Source organism: Thunnus maccoyii, chromosome 16, assembly GCF_910596095.1.
Source record: "Thunnus maccoyii chromosome 16, fThuMac1.1, whole genome shotgun sequence".
In the NCBI taxonomy this organism is placed as follows: Eukaryota; Metazoa; Chordata; class Actinopteri; order Scombriformes; family Scombridae; genus Thunnus; species Thunnus maccoyii.
In genome coordinates, this window is record NC_056548.1 from 23,446,397 (window position 1) to 23,472,193 (window position 25,797).

Here is a 25,797-nt window from a genome sequence, read left to right on the forward strand (position 1 = left end):
AGTAAAATTCAGTTAATGGTGAAGCTGCCCGTTTCATTACTTTATATACATGTAATAAATATACAAATGTCAATTAGATGGTACTCTGTATGAGAAATAAAGAATTTTTTTTTTTTAAAAACCTATAAAAAAACGGTTTTTATAATCATCCACTTTTAGTGATCAATTTGATCCGGACAGACGTGATCACTATAAGCGGTTTCCACTTTATTGTGTTATTTCTTCTTTTATGTATAGATAGGCATTCATCTGGCTCATTAACGTTACACTATCAAAAAAAAAGTCCTATCTATGACCATGTAAAAAGGAGTTCCCACCCTAAAAAGTATTATGGTATGCAAATCAATTTATTGAAAAAGGCAACATTTCTCATGCTCAAATCTTTTCCACATTCAGTAACATTTGGCACATTTATCAGTTCCTCTCTGAGCAGAATGTGTAGTTGCCCACTGTATCTATTGTTGTTGTTCTGCCCCCCCTTCTTTCTCTCTCAACCCAGCCAGTCAAAGCAGATGGCTTCCCACCTAGAGTACGGTTCTGCTTGAGGTTTCTTCCTGTTAAAGGGGAGTTTTTCCTTACCGCTGTCACCAAGTGCTTGCTCATGGGGGACATGTTGAGTATGGTCTAGACCTGCTCTATGTGAAAAGTGCCCTGAGATGACTTTTGTTATGATTTGGCACTATACAAATAAAATTTAATTGTACCACAATACTTCTGCAAAAGTGACATGACAAAACAAACTACCCGACTCGGGGCAATGTGTCCTGACAGCACAAATAAGGCTGCTATGCACCGTCACTCACATGTGGGGTTGTTTTCATGTGATGCTTAATCAATCTCTTCCCAGCTATAAAAGTCAGCCAGCCATCAGTAAGACAAAATGTAACGGTTCATGTTAGCTGGACCCAAAAGCAGGCACTTGAGACAGGGTAAAGATGATGAAGTGGGCTTGTGCAGGGGAGACAGGTCAGCAGAGTGAAATCCTTTCCAAAGGAGTGACACGAGGAAGAGGCGAGCACAGGTGATCCTGGACACACACAAAGGCAAACAACTCAGAGGCAAACACCAAGGCAAAAATCAGCCAAACTTTACTCCACAACATAACACACACACACACACACACACACACACACACACTGGTACACTGATTTCTGTTGATTAACTAACTGTTGCAGCTCTAAATTAGCCTAATATTACTTAATTATAATTTAATAATTAATTACTAATAATGTGCTAAGTGCAAATATACTTCTTTTACTGTAACACACTCATGCTGTAGGTGACCAGTTTATGACACAGCACATTCAGGTTTACCAATCTGTTGATGCTTTGATGCCTGTTATAATTTCTTAACGGTCATGTTCACCTCTTCATATGTCCTGTTTTGTCAGATCAACACTCCAACTCTACCTGAGAGCACTATTTCCTTACTAACAGTATTCTGACATGTTACTGAACAACCTTTAAGACACTAAACAAAATGTCCCAAAATACCCCTTCAAGGATAATGTTTACTCGTCAGAATTATGAAAAAACCTTAGGCTAATGAAAAACTTTAAATTGCTGTCTCACTACAGTAATTTATGTTTATGTATTTGAAAAGTAGAAACAGCTCACAGGTATCGAGCTGCAAATCTTTCTCTCAGATACTCCTTGAAGTCATAAATATGATAAATTCATATTGCTTCCAGCAGAGGTAGACAGTACAGTAGTCCACGTAAAATAAAAATGTCCACGTACTGTAAAGCGTGTAAATAAAAGGGAGAAGAGAAATACTATTGTGAGACAGACAAAATAAGAATATGAATATGAATAAATGGTCTTTTTTGTAAGTGCTGTAATCATCTGATATAAATGTGACTGTACAGTGAAATGATTCCCCCTAAAGCTCAGGATTTATAGCAAACTGAATCAGTCAGTAAATGGAAAAACAGTGAACACAAAACAAAAGCATTACAGTTAACATGAGAGCTGTGTGTACTCGTTCTACAGCTACTGCCAAGGACAAAATTTACAGTCAGACATTGCAGTGGTGGTAGCGGTAGTGGGGGAGCACTTAGTCATCAGGTACCTATCTCTGACCTGTATCTACAGTACTGACCTCTGACCTATATCTAAAGTACCGACGTCTGACCTGTATCTACATTACCGACCTCTAACCTGTATCTACAGTACGAACATCTGACCTGGGCCTACAGTACTGACCTCTGACCTGTACCTTCTTCCAGTACAGACTGTAATCCTGTCAGCTCATGAGAGGGAGTGTCTCCACCTGCTGGTGTAGCTGGTAACTGCACCTCACGTTTGTGGATGTTTCCTACAGGTCAGCTGCGGTACGAATTGGACAAAAATCTGCAAACAAATAGGAGGGAAGTCACACATGTCACGTGGCCCACAAACTGACAGGAAGCGAACAACAAATGTGCAAAACCCTTTCACATCTACAAATTGATCCAAAAATGCGTAAATATCACTTCACATGTATTTTTGTGGTGAAACTATTTACATTTGTAAAACCTATAGCATTTTTTATGTGAAATTAAAATATGTGCACGTTATGCATTAATGCACATCGCTCTATATTGCTGTGGATATGACTTTACACAACAAATAAAAAAAACATGTTTGTGGATAGTGAGATATTTGTTGATCATGGTACACATTTGTGGACTGTCTTCTGTGGGTTACAACTATTAAAAGTCCAATAAAAACTTCCATACAGGACCCCCACTGAAACAGACTCTATCTTTAATTTTGTGTATATTTTGACTGTTATGCACCACAACAAGTCAAATTCCTCGTATTTGTAAACATACATGTCCAATAAAGATGATTCTGATCGATAATCAAAGATTTATTTCGAAAGCAGTGACCGGAAGCTGTGTCTGTTGTCTGCGTCAGCTTGACGCTGCTACGTAGCAGACTGTGAGGGATCCTCTGCTGAGGTGTTTTGGTCCCAAAATGACAGCGAGGAAGTCAGGCTCACGGCTGGAGACCGAGATAGAGCGGTGCCGTTCAGAGGGCCAGTGGGATAAGATACCGGAGTTAGTGCGGCAGCTCTCGGCTAAACTAATATCCAACGGTAAGAAAGATGTGTGTGTGTTACAGGGCCCTCTCCCCGGTGTGAGTCCTCGGTGTTTCCTGATAGGGGCAGCCGGTGCGGGGAGCTCTACAGCACGGTGCCAGTTAGCTAGCAAAGGTCAAGAGGGAGACTTTTTTTCACTAGGGATATTACCACCTTTTTGGGCTGTTTGGTGTGTATGTATGGAGACAGTGTGATGATAAGACATGGAGAACTCCCTCTTGTCTTTAGTTCCTCTCTGACAGCTCTCCCTCTCTCTCTCTCCCGTCATGTTGAACTCCTCTCATGAATCCGTCATTTTACAAATGTTGTCTCTGCTTGACTTGTATGACAAGTTTTGATAATCATCGACATACAGCAACAAACACATCGGTGCACTTTTTGCGTTCACCACCATCAAATTTACCAATGGAGGGCGAATAACAACACGTCTATTTACTGAAGTAGAACAGTCACTATTGGGTTTTACTGATGCTGAATATACCACAACAATCTAGATCTTAATTACATGTGTTAACATTTGCTCCAGGATGCGCACACATTTTCCAAAGCAGCAGCACATTCAAAATTGGCAGATTTTTTACTGTGATATTGGTATCTGTCCAAGTCCCTGCTGATGCTGAACGGTAAAAATGAACAAATACTGTCAGTCACAAAGCTGTGGTCATTTTCTCATTTTGTGCAATGTGCACATACAATCAATATGCTCCAATAATATTTTAAGAAATCTGATTATATTGCCCACCTTTTCTGTTTATTTATTACTTTAATCTGCAGTGATCTGTATCAACACACTGAAAGTGAAGTCATGTCCTTTATGTTATCTATATTTCATCATGATGCCTAATTGTTTTCTGTTATTGTATCATTGTCACACATATTGTAAGTCATGCTTTCTATAAATACAGTGATGGGTAAAAAAGAAAAGACAGGGAGTTTACTTCTTGACATAGCCTCGGACACCCTTTTCAGATTTTAAGAGAATTATTATTATGTTTAATTGGAACTGCAAAATAAGTGATTGACAGGACATACAAAGCATGACAAAAAGAGACATACAACAACGAATACAGACTTATGTATTCAACAGGAGGCCTATAATGGAACACAGACAAAACAAATTAGAAGAAATAAATTCGCAAATGGATTTTCCAAACTGAGAAATATCCAGACCCTGTCATGCTGAAAATGTATCGTAGTTTCTTTTCTGCTGCTGGTGTGTATGTACTCTATCTTACCACCTCTGCAAATGGCCAAGGAATGGTGGGTAATGTATTTCATTAACATGAAGACTTTCAGTGTGATTGATCTGCTGTTCTGTCCCTGGTCTCCTGTCAAGATAGCCGTATGACAGTGTAATACAGTTATTAAAGCTGTAGCAGCCAAACACCAGTTGCTGAGAGATTACTCCAGAAAGTAAAGGCCAAACATTAAGAGCTCTATCTCATGTGGGAAAAAAGATGTAGGTGAGCAACCACAGCCAAGGAAGCAATTAGAGGAATTGCTCCTGTTCCATTGTGTAATTGCTGGATGAAACCAATTATTTCAAAGACTTTTGTGAGTCAAAGTTTAAAATCCTCTGACCCCAACTGGGACCAAGGTCTGCTGACATTCAGTGGAATCATTTCAGAAAGCTTTGACAATATTTCTGTCTTATGTCTTAATCTTCATCTTGGTGAGAAATGCTCGGGCATGTCGTTATCACATTGACTAAATGTGATTATTAGAATAGAATAAATATAAATAATTTAGAGTCATTGCTTTTGTTATGTGTTTTTATAGTTTCAGTCCATTTCTGAAGCTTCTGAAAAAAGCTCCCATTATGGAATGTAATGAGCACTGTGAGCTCTGGTCACTGACTGGGATCAGTGACAGGATTACTGGTTATTTCACCCTTTGAACCTCTAAACACACACACAATTTAGAAGCTTGTTCCTATATAAGTCTATACATAATTCTAGCTGGTATGTTTATAACCACAGCAGTTGCAGTGTTTCATTGTCAGTTTTAGATGGACCTCAGATTGGCTGTAGATTGATCTTAGATTGGCGTTAGTACCGTGTATAGTGGTCAACTAATCATATAGCTCTTAGATTTAATTCTAATCTACCTTAGATTGGCTTTAGATTGGTTGATTTAAACTGTCAGATTGATCCAAGATTGACTATATTTTATGTACCTCAAGCCTGTTAAATGGTTGTGGACCAATAGGTGCGCTGTAGATTAGAGCCCAACCGATAAATCAGTAGCTCATTGCACAAATATTAGTATTGGAGTGTTTGTCAATAAATGACAGGATATTGAAGTGTCAGTATTCTATAGTTAGTTCATTAGGGAGTAGTAAAAGTTAATTTTTCAACCGTAAAATATCCTGCCCTGTACATTTCTTGGTTGAAACTGTTACAAAAAACACAACAGCAATATTTGTATCATCCTCAAAAATCCTACATTGGTTGGGCTATACTGTAGATTAACGATTGTTGTTCTTATCATATGTGTGTGTGTAGATGACCTAGGGGAGCTGTTGTTGGGGGAATGCAAGCTTCAGACATACCTGAAGGAGAATCCAATCAAACAGGGAGCCAGTCCAAGGGGCCCGCGACCTAAACTGGTGGAGGTCAGGAAACACCTCACTGCTGCTCTGGACAGAGGAAACCTCAAGGTAACTGGATGGAGAGATGACTGACAAATGAACTGAATGCCTGTCTTGGTTTGGTAGACAATTTGTAAACCATTCTTGAGTGTATATCATTTATTATACAAATTGATTTCTGTTTCTATCAGATCATTTAGTGCCAAAAAAAACAGTGACTCATGCAAGCCTTTCAGAATCCGCACATAAAGATCTGAAGATGTGAACCAAACTTAAGATGTTTTCTGTTTTTAATATTTTGACCTTTCAGATTTATGTTTTCTGTCCTCCAGGCCGACTACCTCCAGGAAGCGAGCCTGCTCATGGCCAAACTCTGCTATGTGGAGGGAGAATACAGAGATGCTTTAGGTAGCGAACACACTCCTCTGGTTTACTAATATTTTGTATTTTTTCACTGCATGATTTCATTATCAAAAAAAGTGCCATTGATTGTATATGTAAAATATTAGTGTATCGATCGATGTACTCATTGATACGTGATTGATCTATTGACAGGTCACTACAGCAGGGTGAACATGGAGGACATGCAGTTGGCGGGAGCTCCTGTTTATAGGCTGTCTATGATAGCAGAGGCTTACGCTACTAAAGGTAGAAACACACACAAAACCAGTCATCATTTTACATCTTGTATCTTTCTTCACCTGACTTCACCTACTATCAGTCCAATCAGCCCTAATCTCTGCAGTACTGCTTTGCACCACATGGTGGGAGTACAATGTCACTGCTGATCAACAGCTGCGGTATAAACCGCAATAACTAAGCATCGACGCTCACATACACACATCAGACATCTCTGTTTGTCCTTAAATAATTAATATTCAGGTGGCGTTATCCTTCATTATTTTCATTCTTCTCTAGTTTGTCTGTGTAACAGAGTACAATTTCTCTGGCCAATCGAACGCAAGTAAATGTAGCCAGTCATTTATGTTTGATAAGATATCAATGTGCCGACTATAAATTATTGATTATGTTTTGAATTGTAGGTAGGTTTGATATCATCTCTACTGGATATAAAAAAATCTACAGAGAAGCAATCATTAGAGAAGAAGATCTTTCCAGTGTACAAAAAATGCACAATCAATTGTCCTGAAACTCTGTATTTCTTGGTCCTTGGTCACACTTTTTTTTTCTGTCACCCTAAATCTTCTCTCTCCCTTTCTCCCCCAGGTCTGTGTCTAGAGAAAGTCCCAGCTGCCTCTCCATCTTTGTCCAATAAGAACACTGGATCTCCTTCATCCAATAGGAGCACAACGGATCGAGATCAGGAAATCATCACCTGCTATGAGAAGTCTGGAGACATCGCTCTGCTCTACCTGCAGGAGGCTGAAAAGGTGTGTGTGAGTGTTTCAGTGAATTAAATTGACACAATTATCTGATAAAACAGGCATTCATCAAATATCTTGTTATCGTCTGAACTCCCATGTGCTATGCAATCCCTGTGGGTGTGCGGTGAATATTCTGCTGACAGTTTGGAAGTCTGACTAATGCATTACCGCCCATGACAGCCAACTGACAAACAAATCTCTTCCTCTTTAGGAGAATGTCTGTTAGGTTTAAGGAGCCAATTCATATCTTGTGAAATCCTACCTTTAGAAAGTGATATCAGAGCCTGCATTTCCATTGAGACTTTATTGTCCAGATTTATACATATAAATAAACTAAATTTGATCAGTCTGAAGGCTGACAGTTCTCACCATAGCTACGGAAAAACTGAGAAATTTTCAATCAGACATTACTGTAAACATAAAAACGTAGCTGGTACACAGACAACTGACTTAGGAAGGCATGTTGTTTTCAGTTTAATTTGAACAGCTGCTGTTTGCAGAAAACTAACCTTTTGCATTGCTATTAAAAATATACTGTAACCACATTGACATACATTGACAGATTTGTGACCATTCTACTCAATGTTTTAAATAGAAGACATCATAAATGTAGGTTAGGGGGATTTAAGGCAGTACTTTTTCTATGTTGTCTGTTGTCTTTTTATTTCTTACTTTATCTCTGTATGTTTCTGCAGGCGTTGTCAGCTGGAATTCAAAACCGCAGCCCAAAGCCCGGCCCAGTGGCCCAGGAACAGGAACTGGGCTACTTCCTGGAGACAGGCCTGCAGAGAGCCCATGTCATCCACTTCAAGAATGGGTAAGAGAGAACAAGACAGGTGTTGATGGACAGATACAGACGGTGTGAGTCATAACCGAGCCACAAAAAAGACAACATTTAGAGAAAAAAATATTTTTGTATTCGGCACGTTCATTGTCCTTAAAAGTTGAACTGTTTTTAAGTTTAGAAGTGTGTGTGTGTGTGTGCAACAAGTCTTTCTCCGGAGGAAATTTTCCACCCACTTCACAGTTACAGTATTGCAAAAATGCTGATGTGGAAAAAAGCAGAAAAGTGTCAACACATTTAAGTTTCGTACAGAGTGCAGCTGTTGTTCCACATACAGCAGAGATAGTTCCAGGGCCATGTCAGCTCTTTTTAGTTTTTTTGCCCAGTAGTAGGGCATTGTTTTTTTACAATCCATCTCAGTGTCAGAAGTGGGAAAGAGAAGGAACTTAAAAAATGTAGACACTGTTCCTTATTCATCATGTGTGATTAAGTGTTTATACCTGAGACTATAACCTAGTGTCAGGTATAAAGACTTAATCACACAGGAAGTTCACCCACATCATGGTACATAATTACTGGGTGTAACAGCCTTTAAAAACTTGCCCTCATTTGGAGCAGCCAGCATTCAAAATTGCCTAGCACAGCATGAAATAACTAAAAAAAAAAAAAAATATATATATATATATATATATATATATATATATATATATATATATATGAACAAAGATCAAAGTCCTAAGATATGTGAATGTTAATATCGGGGATTTATTTACTTGGCGTTAGAAAATCACCTTAAGACAGACTTTTGCTGTGTCATCTTGAAACTGGTGCAAAGCAATATCTGATAGTGATGCTACACACACCCTCTCATTCAAGTGAATCAGAAGGTGTGTCCAGACTTATGACTGGTACTGCACACATACTGAAGATTCCACATGTTTTTTTTTTTGTCCTGTTTCCTGTCTTTATTGCCATAGCAACCTAACACACGGTGTGGGCCGATTTCGAGAGATCCTTCGGGCTATTGAGACCAGAACTACCCAGAACCTGCGCATGGTGAGGGATGAGTTTAGAGGTTGGCTTTTGTGAGGTCACAGATGGGAGATGTCGACGTCTCACTTTCCTCCAGCTTCTTGTTGGGCTTACTTAAACATGATGCTGCTACCCCTTTAATACCAAACTATTTACACAATGCTTTAATCTGTAGAATGTTAATATTTCCAAGTTGTGAGAAAAACTTTAAGAAACGTTAAGGGCAAACAAACCTTAGGATTAATAATTGATCTTGTTTGTACATGATGAATAAAGAGTCCAGATTACAGTTTATACAATGGAATGAACTGTTAATATAACTGTATTCTAAGTACTGTATATTAGAAGCAAAGTAAGCCCCAAGTAAACAGACTGCGCTGTTGGTGCCAGAGTATCTTTGCCAAATGTGTGTATGTATGTGTGTGTGTGTGTAGACCATAGCCAGACAGCTTGCAGAGATCTTGCTCAGAGGAATGTGCGAACAGAGTTACTGGTCTCCTCTGGAAGACCCACCCACCGTGTCACCATTGGATGATCACACACGGCAAGGACACACTCACAGCAAGAACTACAGCTTAAGCCGACGCCCACGAATGTACTCGGGAGAGAAGTAAGTGATAATGTGATTTGGTTGATGCTGAACTGGGAATATAGTGGAAAATGGCCAACGTGGCTCCAAAAGTATCTTGTTGCCAATGTACTTTCTCCATCTTCTTTCTTGTCACTTTTTCTTCTTTTTTTTTTTCCTTTTCTCCTTCCAACTCCATCTTTCTGACTCTCTGCATTTTTCTCTCTCAGTCTGTTTTGCCCTCAGGAGAACACAGAAGAAGCTTTGCTGCTGCTCCTCATCAGTGAGTCCATGGTAAGAGCCAACACTCAGTGGAAAATATTTCACACTCCTCTCTAAAACAATGAATCCCACACTTGGCTTTGGAACTGAGAGTCGTTTCTATATTAATATCTTTGCTTGTGTGTACTCCAGGCTAACCGTGACGCTGTCCTGAGCAGGATCCCTGAACACAATAATGATCGCATCATCAGCCTACAGTCTGCCTCTGTGGTGTACGACCTGCTGACTATAGCTCTGGGCAGGAGAGGGCAGTACGAGATGTTGTCAGAGGTGAATAATACCTCATGGGCTACATAGTCACAGTCATGGTTCTGAATAACTTATTGCAATCATAATGATTGTGAAAAGTGATAAAGCCCATAGTACACCCACATGGAATTACACTACACTTAAGTTCTTTATCACATTTATGTCCCTGAACAAATAATTCTTTTATTACAATCTAATCTGCTCTTCAACCACATGAAGTTTACAGATACCTTAATAACACTAATAAAATGTATCCTATTTCCTACATCTCCAGTGTTTAGAGAGAGCCATGAAGTTTGCCTTTGAGGAGTTCCATCTGTGGTACCAGCTCGCCTTGTCGCTAATGGCAGCAGGGAAATCAGCTCGTGCTGTCAAAGTTCTTAAGGAGTGTATTCGTCTAAAGCCCGATGACCCCACCATCCCGCTGCTGGCTGTCAAACTGTGTATCGGACCCCTGCACTGGGTAAGGGCCGTCCTGCACCCATAAGTTCAAACACAGCTTGATGTGTGTAACTATAAATCACAGATGTTTTGGTGAGGTTGGCTTTAGATGCACTTCTGTGTATATACACTGTCAGATTAGTCAGTTTTTTATCTTGTAATGCCCTACTGGACACCTTTGTTTTGCCATTTTACCCCTTCATTTCTTCCCATTTTTCTCCATGCTCTCTCTTTACGTGTCTCTCTACTCAATCCAGTTGGATGAGGGGGAGTGCTTTGCAAAGACAGTGATTGATATGGGAGAGAAAGCAGCTGAGTTCAGAGCCAAAGGCTACTTGGCCATTGGGCTGGTTTACAGCCTCAAAGCCACTGATGGTAAGCATGTGTGTGTGTGTGTGTATCTAACCCTTACAAGACAGGATGATTATCCCTAGTTGGGATTTGGTGTTGTTTCTTACTTTGACAGAATTAACATTAAAACTTCACCAAGTGTTGATCTTGTTCCCTATCTGATGTTTTCACATAGAGATACTTCAAGACTTGAAAGACTCTCTTAAATATTGTTTTATTGTTTCACTGATGTTGTATTAATACATAGTGTGCCTGACTGCATTCTGTCTGTCTTTCTGCTCCTCTCTCTCTGCGCCTCTTTAGCATCATTGCGAAGCACACAGGAGGAGTACCAGAGGAAAGCTTTGGGAGCCTTCCAGAGGTTGGGACTGAGCCATCCTGCTCTCTGTTTTCTCTTTCACACTCATCTCTCCCTCAAGCACTGTTTGTCACAGCACAACTTCCTTTTTCACTCTAGCTAAATAAGGAATGGTTTAAAGTTACTACCCTACAAGGCTATTGCATTTTGTTTTTTATTGTTTGACCTTATGTCTGCCTGTACAGCTTTTCATCTGTGCACACAGTATATGACTTGGCACTCATTTCTGTCCTTAGGCAACTTCTCTCTATAAATATGTTCTGATAGTGATGGATATATTAGAACAAGACTATAATGCTCATATACTTTCAACATTAGGACTATTTCTGTACATGTGCTTGTATTTTATCACGTTGTTAAAATGCTGCAATATGTCCTATCATGCTTTTTACTCATACATTCTTCTTATTAATATAGTGTTACAGTTGTTACTTGTGTCTAAATGTTTAAATATCCTCTGGTTTGATTGTTACACGTTACTGTCTTTGCTTCTCTTTCACGGTTTTTGATACTGCAGCAACTCAATTTCCCCACAGGGCTCTTTAAAGTTTCATCTAATCTTATAAGGTTTTTTTATTCAGCATGTCTGAACATAAAATCTCTCTTTCTCTGTTTAGAGCTCAGAGTCTGTCTCCTACTGACCATCTAGCAGCCTTCTACTTGGCACTGCAGCTGGCTGTGTCCAGACAGGTAATACAACATATAATCACTATGTCAAAACCATGGAAGCTTGAGGTGTGAATATCAGACAGTGAAAGTCAGCAACTATCAAGGAATTATACATCTGTCACTTTACATGGTGCTTTGTGTCCCAACTGTAGTGAAAACCTGTAGTTTTTGTGTGTGTATGTAGATTCCAGAGGCACTAGGATATGTTCGACAGGCGTTGCAGCTTCAAGGGGATGATGTTCACTCCCTTCATCTGCTGGCCCTGCTGCTCTCTGCACAGAAACACTACCACGACGGTCTCAATATTATAGAGATGGCCCTGTCCGAATACCCCGAGAACTTCAAGTAAGACACAAACACTAATACAACACTCGATTTAACCCAGCAAACATGGCCCTGTGGGACCCATGTGGGGCCACTGTGGGAATAAAATGAGCCCCGCAGGGGCAGCCCACTGTGGGCCCTGTTACCGGCGTGAAATGCGGGGCACATGTGAGCCCCACACTATGGGGCCCACAGTGGGCCCGGGTGGGGCCCACACAGCCCACCTGGGCCCACTGGGGCACCTTGCGGGTCCACAGTGGACCTCAGTAGGGCTCACACTCAGCCCACACTTTGGGCTGGGTGTGGGCTGTCCCACTGGGGCACCACCTGGGCCCCATAGTGTGGGGCCCACATGTGCCCTGCATTTCACGCCAGTAATGGGGCCCACAGTGGGCTGCCCCTGCAGGGCTCATTTTTCTTCCTTCAGTGGCCCCACACAGGCCTCAAAGGGGCATGTTTGCTGGGATTAGGGTGAGAAAAACAATCAAAAGGCCTTCAGCAGATCAAAACTTTTAACAAACAGTGACAGGTACTACAGCCAATCAATTCTCTTCAAATAAACTGATATGTTTCATACCACAAACACAGATTTAAATTTTACATTACAGTCCTTTTGGTTAACTGCCTTGGGCCCCGCACGGACTATCCCACAAGGGGGCCTGTGTCGGCATTCTGTGGGCAAGCCCACAGTAGCTATCCCACGGGAAACCCCCATGGTGGCCCCAAAGGGCAAAACTGCTTTGGGCTCTGCACGGGCTAACCCACAGGGGGGTGTGGGAATTCTGTGGGCAAGCCCACAGTGGGTTTCCCACAGAAAACCCTCATTGGGCCTGAACAAGTAAATCTGCTGTGGGTCCTGCAGAGGCTAACCCACAGGGGGGTCTGTGTGGTCATTCTGTGGGAAACTATCACGGTGACCCCAAAGGGCAAAAGTGCTGTGGGCCCTGCGCAGGCTATCCCACAGGGGAGCCCGTGTGGGCTTTCTGTGGGCAAGTCCAGCGGTGGGCCTGCCCACAGAAAGCCCACAGAGGGGCCGCGCATAGGCTTACCCACATGGGGTCCACGTGGAATTAGTGTGGGTTTGCCCTGCCCACACTTCCCCACAGTAAACCCACACATACCCACAGTAAACCCACATATATCCACAGTGGTTTGCTGGGAAAGCACATACAAAGTGTCTTTTTTTCTGTTTCACTGGATTGAGGTCAGCTGAGCGTGTGTTTATGTGTGTGTTGTTGTATTCTAGTCTGCTGTATACCAAGGTGAAGTTGGAGACGATGTGTAGAGGCCCAGAGGAAGCTCTGCTTACCTGTAAACATATGCTGCAGATATGGAAGAGCTTTTACAACCTTACCAACCCCAGGTACTCTGACACACACACACTCCCCAAATGCAAATAGCAATCCGGATGTTTGTCTTGGTTTTATTTTAATCCATGATGAGTTAATGTGTAAAGTTCTTAGTAGCTACTTGCTAGATTTACTGAATCTAATTGCATCATTAAAACTTAAGGAATGTCTTAGCTAGTAAAGACTTTAGTAAAGTGGTGGCGAGGAAACATCTGTAGCAGCTGTCCACAGAGAAATATGTTTTCTAGAGTTAGTAGCATTCATGCAGTGTAGAATTAGAGGGAAATATCCAATTATGCTAACCTAATCAATGCTATTTAGTCATTTAGTCTCACATTATTGGATTAACTTTTGCTATTCAAGTTATACTGTGTTATTTTTGTGAAATGTAGTTTAAAATCTTCCCAGTTTACTTGATTATGAAACACTATTTTGATATTTCCTGTTAGCGTTTAAATGGGTCAGTTAGTTAGTCCAGTTATTTACGCAACAGTTCCACCATGCAGTTACTGGGTGTAAATATTTAGTACCAACTAATCTCTACATAAGAACTGGTTTGTGTGGTGCAACCTGTGTTCATGCACATACACAGAAAACTGACTTTACAGTGAAGTAATAGACATCTTGTGTCCAGCAGTTAAACTTTTGAAATGTAACATATTTGCATATTCTTACATTCTGAATTTTTCTATAAGGGAGAATAAATAACTGTAATTTTAAAGGTTTTAACAAAGTGACTGAATTTATTGGTGGAATTATTCCACACAAAGTATCTTTATATATTTTAAAACATGTCTGTAAGGGATCTTCAAACTAATACTCTTCTTACAGACAGTAAGAAAACAAAGCGTAACAGAAGCAAAATAATAGTATTAGCTCGTTCTTTTGGAGAGCATGTTTGCTTAGCAACTAACGCAATACAAAAACATTCAAGCGCATGAATTGTTCTGTGTATCTGTGGCCGTGTGTACATACATGCGTGTTTGTGGCAGTGATTCGGGGCGTGGCAGCAGTTTATTGGATAGAGCCATAGCAGACAGACGACAGCTCAACGCCATGACTCTGCCTGACTTCAGTGACCCTGATACTGGTAGGCACACACACACACACACACACACACGTACAAGGTTTTCCCCTCTTCTTCAGGGACCCGCAGCACCCATCCAATGAAACTAATCCAGTTGTGCTTATCTTTGTTCAGTAAACATACATTCACACACTGATTATTTTCTCTCTTGTTCTAGTCTTTTTTTGGGGTGAAATCACCTGTTGTTAACAATGTTTTAAGGGCATCAAAAGAGAGAGATGACCTTCTCTTTACTCTTTTCATTTGGATCCATTCTTTTTGGTAACTACAGATATCAGAACAAGATGTCTACCCTAATTTGCTTTCCCTTTTGTTTATCGGTTTCTGGTCCAACATTTTTCAGCAACATGAGCTTGTTTTTCTTTCTATCTTTAGTTTGTTTGATTTGACATGTTGCTCGGTTACTTTATCTATCAGTTAATGTTATTTAGTCACCACAATCACAAAAATAATAAACTTTTACATACAAAAGATATCTTGTTTTCAGTTTCAGTTTGGCAACAGTGTATGGAGATTGGCAACTAGCAACTTATGTTTCTTTCCTTTCTTTATTCCTTGATTAATGTCACTTATTTGTGTTTTCCTGTTTTTGTTTTTTTTTTAGTCTCAGGTTCTTCTTCTTCTCACTCTGGTTCTGAACCGGTCTCCCCATCCACAATGTCCACCTTCTCCTCCTTGCTCTCCTCCCCGCTGTCCTCCCCTTCCTCCCCTGTCTTCATCTTTCACCATCCTGTCCCTCCTCCCAGAGACCCCTCCTTCTTACCTCCTCCCCCTTCTCCTACTCCTACTCCTCCTTCTCCTGTGCCCTCCAAGACCAGGACTCACTCCTTTTGCAACCACGTCACTCTGCGCCAGCTCTCCTCCAATTGTAATCTGCCACTACGTCCACTCGGCCTGTAGCATGGTGTGGAGAGTGACCTAAAAGAACACACTGAGTTTATGGGAGATTTGCTTATTTCTTAACTTGGATGTTATGTAATGAGACCATTCCTGGAATACATGTTTCTCTGGTGCTCTGTGCAGTATGTTTATAGATATTAGTTCACTAGCAATATCAAAAAGAGGAAGACAAAAATTTTCAAAATTGAAAAATTTAGCTCATCAACTTGGTGATGCAACTTGGTTTATTGCTAGTATTAGGAAATAAGTACCACGTGAAGTGATTTTTAGCTTTACACTGTTCAGTCCACCGTTGCTTAGAGTACAGCCTTCACTTCCTGTGGAAAGTGTGAGACAGTCGTACATGTCTGTGTTGAGTTTGAGTTACCAAAAGTCTGTTAAGTCAACAGTTCCAAATGCACAGTTTTAATTAATCAACAATTAATGAAACTGCAGTTGCTCAGTTTCCCGTTAATATGTTTTTATGTTTGGTACTTAATTCTAGTATCCAGTCAGTGTGAAATACATGGAAGTAAAGCCCACCATGTTATTATCTTATCACTGGACTGGGAGCATCCATTGTTATGACAAGCTATCAGTGGCTGTGTAAGTGAAGTTTCATAGCTTCTGTCCACATTTAAGCAGAAGATCAAGTGTGATTATATCAGACGGCTAACCTGATTGTGTCTTGAGCAGTACCTTAGTGTGTGACTCCGCTGCACGAGACAGAGCCCTCAGTCTTTAAGCTGGAGTTGAATCACATGTAAAAAACATTGTCAGATTTGAATCAAGGACTCTCAAATACTACCTCACAGATTCATGAGATTGCAAACGAGACAGTTTGTAACTTCTGCTCAATAGTGGCTCCAAATTACCACAATGCTAAATGCTAAACTATTATTTAGCATTTAGGTAAAAATTTAGTTAGCATTTAGCTGGATTTTAAACTAATATAACAGTCGTACTAGTGGAGATGAGTCATAAAGTCTGTGAAGTGACTCACTAATGTGTGTTATATAGAAATATTTGTGCAAAGTTTGGTAAATATTTGCCACCGTGCGCTACTGGTCATATCTTATGTCATATCCATATTTGTAAGAGGAAGAATCTTCCAGGGACATGTGGCTCATTTTTGGAATTTCCTTATTACTCAACTAGTAAGATGACCAACAAGCTGACGTCCCAAAAACTCAACATGACCGATCGCAGTCTGTTGTAGTCTGTTGACTTCACTAAGATTGTAGACAAGGTGAATCTTGAAGTTGAATTGTTGTTTAAACCTCACAAGCATGTTTCAAACTAAACTGACTAACGCTTATGTTCTGAGTTTTGGATGTGTTTCATAGTCACACATAGTTCTCCTGCTGTAGATCATATGGTCCTTTTAAATCTATGCATGATTACTTGTAAAACTGATGCTTTGGTTGTGGATCAGAGTGCAGTTGTGCTGCAGTTGCTTTGCATTTTTCTGACCCACTCAGGTGAATGTGCACCTGCTCACTTGACATACAACAGTTCAAACACTATGACAAACCCTCACAAACGATGCAGCCAGAATTTAGAGATCAGTAGGGATCTTTTTTTTCCTTTCAAAACAAATGATTTATTCACTGATTACTGAATTACTGTCTCTTCAGATCTATCTTCCTGTCCCTCGGCCATTTGTCTTTGGTCCTATTTTGCATCTTCCTCCACTCTTTCTGTCTCTGTGAGAATTTTTCATCTCAGCCAACATTAATTTGTCTTGTTTCCCAGTTCCAACCTTATGTTGTCTTTCCTTGTTGCCATCTATTCCACTAATGATGTTTTCTCTGAATAATATTGGTTGTTATTTAGTTAAATAATTTAGCTCCTTTCATTTTTTTTTTTTTCTGAACACAATTTTTCTCAGCCAGCTGGAAAATAGTTACATTGTTTAAAATGGTGAATAGAAATTCACCAAAACTGTGACCATTACTGAAAATTACAGACTGTTTCTTACCGTAATTAATAGATAATTCAGTCTAGGTCAACATAATTATTATCAGTAAATATGCAGATTTGCTGCTAAGTAAGCACTTATTTGAACAGATTTAGTTGGTATAAAAAAGGCACAAGTGGAAGCATCCTGTCTCTGTTGATGTGGTCTAAAAGGCCACTGTGAAGAATGAAATTCTCCTTGTTGTGCTGTACACTTTTCCTTTTGGGAATCTGTGTTCTTCTTTTTTTTGATCATAAGGATTTGGATATCTATCTCTTTCTCTGTCTCTTCCTCTCTTTCAATCATTAACAATCGTCTTTCTTTTTTTTCCCATCCCTCCGTTTTTCAAGGCGGCCTTCAGGACGCCACTCTAGGTTTTTCCTCCATGTTTTCTGTTTGTAAGTAGCCATCTAACCTCCATCTGACTTTCCTTTTTCCATCCATTGTTCCATCCATCGGTCCCTGTTGACCTGCCTTTTTCTCGATGAGGTTCGGATATATGTACAATATCTGCGCAAAGAAAATATGTACATACATCCTTTGCTTTTACTTGATGTCGGCAGCCAGTTATTAGGAGAATTGTACAGATTTTTCTTATTGGTTGTACATGATTTAAAGGAATACAATGATTTAAAGGAACATCTCTCCAAAAACAGTTTTGTGCATACACACTCATAGTATTACCATAATTTTAAGAAATTGTCACAGAAAGGCACAAAACAGAATATTGCTGGGATAATATTGTTCAATCAATGAAACATATGGCAGCCTCTACTGGCCCTTTACACTGTTTTATACATTGTGTGGCACCAGGTTTGATTTTGCAACAAAAAATTAGGTGATAATGCCGCACGATGAGAAGTAAAAGGCAGAGAAAGCACTTCCAACATGTTTATCTTTTTCAGTAAAGCAAAGGAGAGACAATGCAACACCAGAAAGGCAGACAAGAAGCAGCTTCTTGCTTGTGACACTAATCATCAGAAAAGTGGGGTCATTATATTGACACAAATACTGTCTGATCTCAGTTTTCTTGCCACTGTCATAATTAATTAGCCATGATAGATTGCTATCTAACAAGCCATTGTGGAAGGTTTGAATGGGGGAATAAATACATGCATCTATTTTCAAGGTTTAGTTGTTTTATTGCCATTTATACTAACTCAAGCACACCATACATACTCTATGAATATAAGATTAACTGTTAATCATCTGGCAGCTGTAGGAATGTGCATTATACATACTGGAAACACAGGGGAAACTGACACTAACCAGCTTAAGCTGTGGTGATTAGCTGCATTTTTTTCTGCAAGTCAGTGTATTCCTTTAATTCACTTAGAAGCTTTTGTGCATGTGTTGCTGTGTGAATTAAAGTCACTGCTGGAAGTGAGCAAATTTGTAAATGTCACTGAGTGATATCTTGACAGATTGACTCGCATATTGTTAGGGGCACAAAATGGCACAAGTGAAAGCAATCCATATGAAAATCCCACTTCTCTACCTCTCTCTCTGTTTGAGCAATCACTGACGGATCAGCGGAGTCACACTTTCTCTCTCAGTGTCAAGGTGATGCACCTTATATGAGGATTGTAATTCAGGAACCAAACGGCGGATGTAGGGGAAAATGGAAATGCTGCTGAAACATCTGTAAGCGTAATTAATTCTGATTTTCATCCATTTAAAATTAATTTTGTGAGCAATACATGTTATGATGTTTCAACTTTAATGTCTTTTATATGTGCTGTACTCATCACCAAGTGCCTTTCAAACCAGGCGACTCAACTTTAAACGTGTGTGTGAGAGAGAGACTTCGCCTTTTTGTCATTTCCCTAAATCCACTTATTAGCAACACACTCTTCCTCTCTTTGCTCGCTCACTCACACGCACACACAAAGCCTTGAATATTCAGATCTTTCCTCTTTAGCTCACTCATCTTATACACATGGGTAGGTTTCTATTTCCCTTAATACACACACACACACCCACACACACACACACACACGCATATGTTACTATTCAGATCAGTCACTATTGTTTGCCCGTCTTTTTTAGAGTTTGCAGCTATCTACAAGAAGACAACTTAATGAAGAAAGAAAACCTTTTTTTCATTTCACAGCATTTAATGAGGCCGTTGAGCAACAGAAGAATATATTCTATAATGTTAATCATAATCAGATTTGCACGCAGAACAGATCATAGTTGATTTAAAAAGTATCATTGTTGAGTCAGTATTTATCAAAGAGCCTTTAGAAGCAGTTCGACACTTGAGTTTATTTATATTATGTCAATGAACGTCACACATCCTGGGCATGGCCGTTGTTTGAATCATTACTGAAACTGTTGAATCTAGCATTTCAGTCGAAATGTATCATGAAAATATGGAAAGAATGAACTGCTTTAAAGAGATATTACACTCAAAACTTACCTTTACAGTATACAGCGCTCACCCCTTTAAAGGTGCTTCTAAAAACTTCAACTTCTCTCCCAACCATCTGCATACTCAGCATGTTCTTAACACTCTTTATGTTGGAAAATGTGGTTAAACACACTGAAGTCTTTGACAAGATACCATGTTTAGTATAGACTGTTTGGAACATATTGAGTGTATGGATAAACAGCAGAGACGTGGATTATGCTTCAAGGGTGGATTGAGGTGCCTTTGAAGAAGTTTTGGTTCATTATTTAGGTATATGCAGTACATAACATCAAAGCATATGAAAACATGATGGAAGTTTACAACACAAACATCATTCTATGTTTTGCTTTCACAGACCTGCAGTGTGCATCTGCAGTTCCAACACAGTGGCCATTTTGCATCCCTGTAACAACCTGATGTAATCAGACAAAATCAGAGCGACACTTCTCTCAATTACTAATCAGTAGAGTGCAGAGTGATGCAGTGTTTATGCATGGTGGTGCAGAGATTAATGCATTTTAACCTGGTTAATCCAGGGTCATAACACTGTGTGTTGCAGCGTGTGGAATGGTGTGGACTGATTAAAGGCTTTAGCGCAGGAACAAAATACTTTGCGCCATGGTGCGCCGACAGTCTTGAGCTTTTTATTTCACCCAAACAACACTGATTTCACTTGGAAGGTTCCTCTTTTCTCTCTGAGGTTGTGGTCAACGAGTGAAATCGTCTGCTGTAGTGTTTGGTTGGAATAAAAGCCTGCACTGTGGCACATGGCTGCCTAACGCTGCTTCAGTGATAAGACCATCTATTACCTTCAGGCCGATGCTCTGTATGTATAACTGTTTGATTCTGCCCCTCTCAGGTTCGGTGCATGCTACATCTATAGCAGCCAGTCGTGTAGAGCAGGCTCTATCTGAGGTAGCCTCCTCCCTGCAGAGCAGCGCCCCCAAACATGGACCCCTTCACCCCTGGATGACCTTAGCTCAGATCTGGCTGCACGCAGGTATGAGCATGCACATTCAAATACACATACAGTATGTGAAGGCACAACAGATTATGATTTTGCTTTATTTTTGTGATCTTTAATAGAGTTTAGAGAGAGGAAAAAAGGCAAGATGAGATAATGATGGTGTTTCCTGTCTGCAGCCATTTTGATTCTGATGCTACTTTAGAGGAGAATTTCATTTGATCTTTTATTTTAGTGAAGAAATGTTAGTGTCACTTTCATCTGACAGGTGGTTTGATAAGCATCACCTCCAGGCAGCTGCATGCCACATGTTGGTTAATAAGTTGAAAACTTTTACATAGTATAGGCTTATCTGGGCTTTCCCCGCTTCAACATGATGACATGTGTGACATCCTGCGGTTCATATAAACGTATCAGACAACAAACTGTGAAAAAGGAAACATGTAGGTCATATAATGCCTTATTGACTCTATTAGCTGAAAATAAGTGTAGCGAAAATTTCTTGATGTTGATTTTGAAATAATACCAATTAAATTGAAGCTACATGTGTAAAACAGCATTATTTTTTACATCTCATCCTGTATGAGTTCAAAACAACTTTTGTTGCCTAGTTTTGCCCAGAGTGGTAAAATATGTTAAATCATTGTCTTTCCAGTATTTTTAATTGACAGATGGTGTTTTGCACACATTGCTTATAGAGAAATACCCTTCCCATACCGAATAATACAGAATAAAATGTTTGCTGGTAGTAGATGTCAAACTTAAGTCATGTAAAATTGCAAGTTTGCAACTAAAATGCTGTATTTGCAATTGAATTATCAAAACAACTATTACTACTACTACTACTATACCACCAAATACCAAAATATAACATCCTCATCAACCGGTCAGCTATCATTTTTTGTCTCATCTCATTCTGAAACACATGATCTTCCTCCTGGTTGGAATGAATGTACTGGCATTAGCCTGCAGGAGCAGTTTGATGGCCTTTGCATACACACCAGATTTGATTTCCTTTAGAGTACACTTGAGCCCTGATCCTCATTTCTGCATGACCAGCAGACACTTGTAGATGCAAACATAAGCAGACTGAAGAGTTACATAAACAGATGCAGACACCATGCACACACACACAGAGAGACATGGACAGAGGTTGTTTGTGCTTCTGTTTATCTCTCCAGCTGCTTCCTGTCAGAGGTGGTCATTTCCAGCTCAGCGACACAGCTAATATAATCATCCAATCACAGGACAGACAGGCAGACAGTTCAAACTCATTTCCTCTCTCTGTCCCAGTTGGAGCAGCTTGCATGGGAAATGCAGTCTTAAATTTTATCAGATAGAGGCTGCCAGTTATGCTGACCATTATCTCACTTGTTTACAGTAAATATATGGAGCTTTGGAACTGCTGCATGTTTCACATTTTAATAAAACAAAAGGAAACCTGCTGCACTGGTTTAGTGTGTTTATCTCCCCAATGTTCTTCCCGCTTATCTGTGTCTCTCTGACAGCTGAGGTGTACATCGGCATGTCGAAGCCCGCCGAGGCCTCGGCCTGCACGCAGGAAGCCGCCAACCTCTTCCCCACCTCCCATAACGTGCTGTACATGAAAGGACAGATAGCCGAGCTGAGAGGCAACATAGACGAGGCCAAACGCTGGTATGAAGAAGCCCTGTCCATCAACCCGACGCACGTCAAGACCATGCAGAGACTGGTAATGCACAAAACACTCATGTTCTCCCTCTGCTCTGTCCTTGTGTTTGATCTCGTGGGAATGTTACAGATCTTCAATCTGCCTGCAGTGTCTGTAGCGCCTGAGGGTTTGTGTGTTTTCTGTATTTAGCCATAATCCTGTGAGACAGTGCTATTAGACCTTCTGTAAAGAGAGGGAACAGTGTCTCCCTCTCTTGTTCTCTGTACACTCCTCTGGGTCTTTCTTGTTTCTCTCTTATTGGCTCTCTGCTGCTGTTTGCACATTCAGTTGAAGGTTTCATCATCAGCCAGGAACATGCTAAACCAGTTAGTGTATAGAAGTGACGTATAAAACCCTCAGAGAGCCAGTTGACATCCGTGCTGACTTTCCAGACTACATAAATAAAAAAAACATGTGCCTGAGAATTGAAGGATTCATTCAGACAAGTTTACCAAATATTTTAGTTATTCATATAAACAGTTTTCCTGATACTTTAAACCAGATCTACATTCATTTAACTTGTCTCATACCCATATTATTATATCTAGTTTAAAAAAAAAAATGAATGTACCTTTACCATCTATTTTACAGCACTTTTCAAGGGGAGTAATGCAATGTGGGAGGGGGTTGAATTCATATATAAACACCTGCAATAGACAAAGTAGCCAGTAATGCAGTTCATGACACATAGAGCGTATTGGTAATGATTCACTGATTCAGTGCTGCAGTTAAATATATAATGTTGCAAGAAAGATGAAACAAGTGAGGGAATAGTGAGCTGTAATAATTTAGTAATTACCATAAAGTTCGTTTTTTTTAGTGTCTAATTTAAATAATCATCACCATCGTGAACTTGAAGTGAAATAAAATGCACAGAAATACACAAGCAGACTATTAATGTTCTTCTTCCGCTCCACAGGGTCTGATTCTCCACCAGCTGCAGCGCTACAGTCTGTCTGAAAAAGTGCTGAGGGATGCCGTGCAGGTCAACAGGTGGGTGTGTGTGTGCCAGTTTAATGGGTTTTTTTGTAATTTGTGTAAATTTAATTGTAATTTTTTATAGCACTTACTGCAATATTTTTCCTCTCCTCTGCCTCCTCCTATTGCTTCTCTTCTTTTTACCTCCTCTCCTGCTTCCTCCTTGTTCTCTCTTCTTCCTCCCTCCCTTTCCTCTTCTCATTTCCTCTCCTCTCCACTTGATTCACCTCTCCTCTACTTACTCCTCATCTTATCTCCTTTCCTCTCCTTGCTTCATTTTTTTCTCTCCTCTTTCCTGTCCTCTCACCTCCCTTTTTCTGTCCTCTTCATCTGACTCTCCTCTTGCCTCCTCTTTTTTCTCCTTTTTCTTCCTCTCTTTCATCTCTCCTTTTTCCTCTTCTTTGTTTCTCTGCTCCTCCTTTTTCCTCTCCTCAGTACGGCTCATGACGTGTGGAATAGCCTGGGCGAGGTGTTGCAGGCTCAGGGCAACGCCGCCGCTGCCACAGAGTGTTTCCTCACCGCCTTGGAACTGGAGGCCAGCAGCCCCATTCTGCCATTCACCATCATACCTAGAGCACTATGAGACACACACACACACACACACACACACCACACACATACACACACACTCACAAATATAGCCTAAGTACTGTAGCACAGTGGCACAAATGATGGACCTGTAAGCTGCACACACTCCATACACACACACAGCATGCCTGCATGCCACTTGCACAACGTTTTACTGCCATACCTTCAGACACACACACGCAGACACACACGCACACACACACACAGTGTATACAAATACATGTAATACAAATAAATATACGTAGACGCTTCACCCCGCCTGCCCACCCCTTCCCACAATTCTTTGCTGTGGCTGTGAACCCTAACCACATGCTGCAGCTGAAGTGAAAGAGATACACCTTCAGCATGTCCGATGCCACACTGCTGTGTGTGTGTGTTTGTGTGTTGAGATGCACTTTTTGTGTGCCTGTTTTGTGCCCGTGCATGTACACCCATGTTTGTGTATGTGTGCCAACATGTGGCCTGTGCATACTTGTGTCTGCTATGTGATTTATAGTATGATGTGTGTGTTTGTCCCATTTAAAGATGTAAATAAGATCCAATTTGAGTTACTGCTCTGCCATTTCTAGCATTCAGAAGCCTAAGCATTAACATTTTGTTTACATGTTATTTAGTCCAAAAACTCACACACACACACACACACACAGAGTTTATTTTCCTTTCGCACACTGAGGGTAAATCCAGCAAATTTGACAATAATAAATTATGAGCAGGTAAGCGGTTTTCTCTATAAGCCAAACAGTACTGATAATCTTCATTTACTCAAACAAAACACACACACACACACACACAGTCACTTGTTGCTGTTTATATGGAGAGGATCACAGTTACTGTATGGCTGGCTTAGGACAGCCAGTTCCTAGGAATCTACTGGAACACAGACAGACATGATCAACAGATCACGGAAGAATCAATCAATATATTAAGTCTAAATGCCAAAACGTGGGCTGCATTTACACACACAGGAGACTGGATTTATAACAGCACTTTTTTTGGAGTTAAAGCACACTTTATCTTATATGTAAAGCCTTTACAAGCTCCCTTGTTTAATCATATTTTCATGACATTCTAGGATTTTACAAAGGCTCTCAATGTATCAATGTATGTAGTATTATTCAATTTCCCCATGGGAACCATTTAAAGTTAAAGGGATACCTTTATTTTGCTTATTTGCCAAGAGTTAGACGAGAAGATAGATACCACTTTCATGTCTGTATGCAAAATATGAAGCTACAGCCAGCAGCCGGTTAGCTTAGCTTAGCACAAAGGCTGGAAAAGGGGGGAAATCCTCCTAACAGTACTTCTAAAGTTAGTTTAATCTGTGCAAAAAAACCTAAAAAGACAATGTACCGTTCAAATAAACAAGATAAAATGTGTAAAGTAGTGAGCTTTAGATGTGTTGGTAGGCAGCAGCTTTTGTTACGTTCGGACAGAGCCATGCTAGCTGTTTCCCCTGTGTTTCCAGCCTCTATGCTAAGCTAAGCTAACTAGCTGCTGTCTGTAGCTTCATATTCTGCATACAGACATGAGAATGGTAATGATGTCTTTTTTATTTTTCAACTCTTGGCAAGAAAGTGATTAAACATATTTCACAAAATGTTGAACTATTGCTTTAAAATAAATTCCATGTCCTTATTAATAAACACACATTTTTGAATTCCTGATCTACTTTGAAGCATGAGCAGCTGTAGACACAATGACTGAACAAACAAGAGTGCCACCGTCAAAAACTGAAATAAAAACATGATAAGTTTCATGTAAATGTGTAGAG

The 25,797-nt window shown here is 40.1% G+C and overlaps 1 protein-coding gene across 2 annotated transcripts; it reads left to right on the top strand.

Moving 5' to 3' along the window:
- Window positions 1–2,878: 2,878 nt before the first annotated feature.
- ttc7b (tetratricopeptide repeat domain 7B) lies at window positions 2,879–25,524 on the top strand. Of its 2 annotated transcripts, XM_042388755.1 has the most exons (23): window positions 2,879–3,082; window positions 5,590–5,744; window positions 6,008–6,083; window positions 6,231–6,323; window positions 6,903–7,066; window positions 7,756–7,877; window positions 8,822–8,900; window positions 9,311–9,486; window positions 9,675–9,738; window positions 9,859–9,996; window positions 10,250–10,438; window positions 10,674–10,791; window positions 11,071–11,128; window positions 11,743–11,815; window positions 11,979–12,139; window positions 13,365–13,481; window positions 14,460–14,557; window positions 15,159–15,422; window positions 17,744–17,791; window positions 20,666–20,806; window positions 22,279–22,481; window positions 23,380–23,453; window positions 23,874–25,524. In XM_042388755.1, the coding sequence occupies exons 1-23, from the start codon at window positions 2,962–2,964 to the stop codon at window positions 24,019–24,021; spliced, it is 2,880 nt and encodes a 959-aa protein (XP_042244689.1). In that variant the 5' UTR covers window positions 2,879–2,961; the 3' UTR covers window positions 24,022–25,524. The 2 variants fall into 2 exon arrangements, with proteins under 2 accessions (XP_042244689.1, XP_042244688.1); XM_042388754.1 differs by lacking the exons at window positions 15,159–15,422; window positions 17,744–17,791 and having other exon boundaries at window positions 2,880–3,082.
- Window positions 25,525–25,797: the final 273 nt, after the last annotated feature.

Excerpts from the sequence above, each read along its gene's own strand:
- ttc7b (XM_042388755.1), top strand. The coding sequence starts at position 2,962 with ATGACAGCGAGGAAGTCAGGCTCACGGCTGGAGACCGAGATAGAGCGG. Across the intron at positions 9,997-10,249 it reads AGTACGAGATGTTGTCAGAG|TGTTTAGAGAGAGCCATGAA; the intron begins GTGAATAATACC and ends CTACATCTCCAG. Across the intron at positions 14,558-15,158 it reads CTTCAGTGACCCTGATACTG|TCTCAGGTTCTTCTTCTTCT; the intron begins GTAGGCACACAC and ends TTTTTTTTTTAG.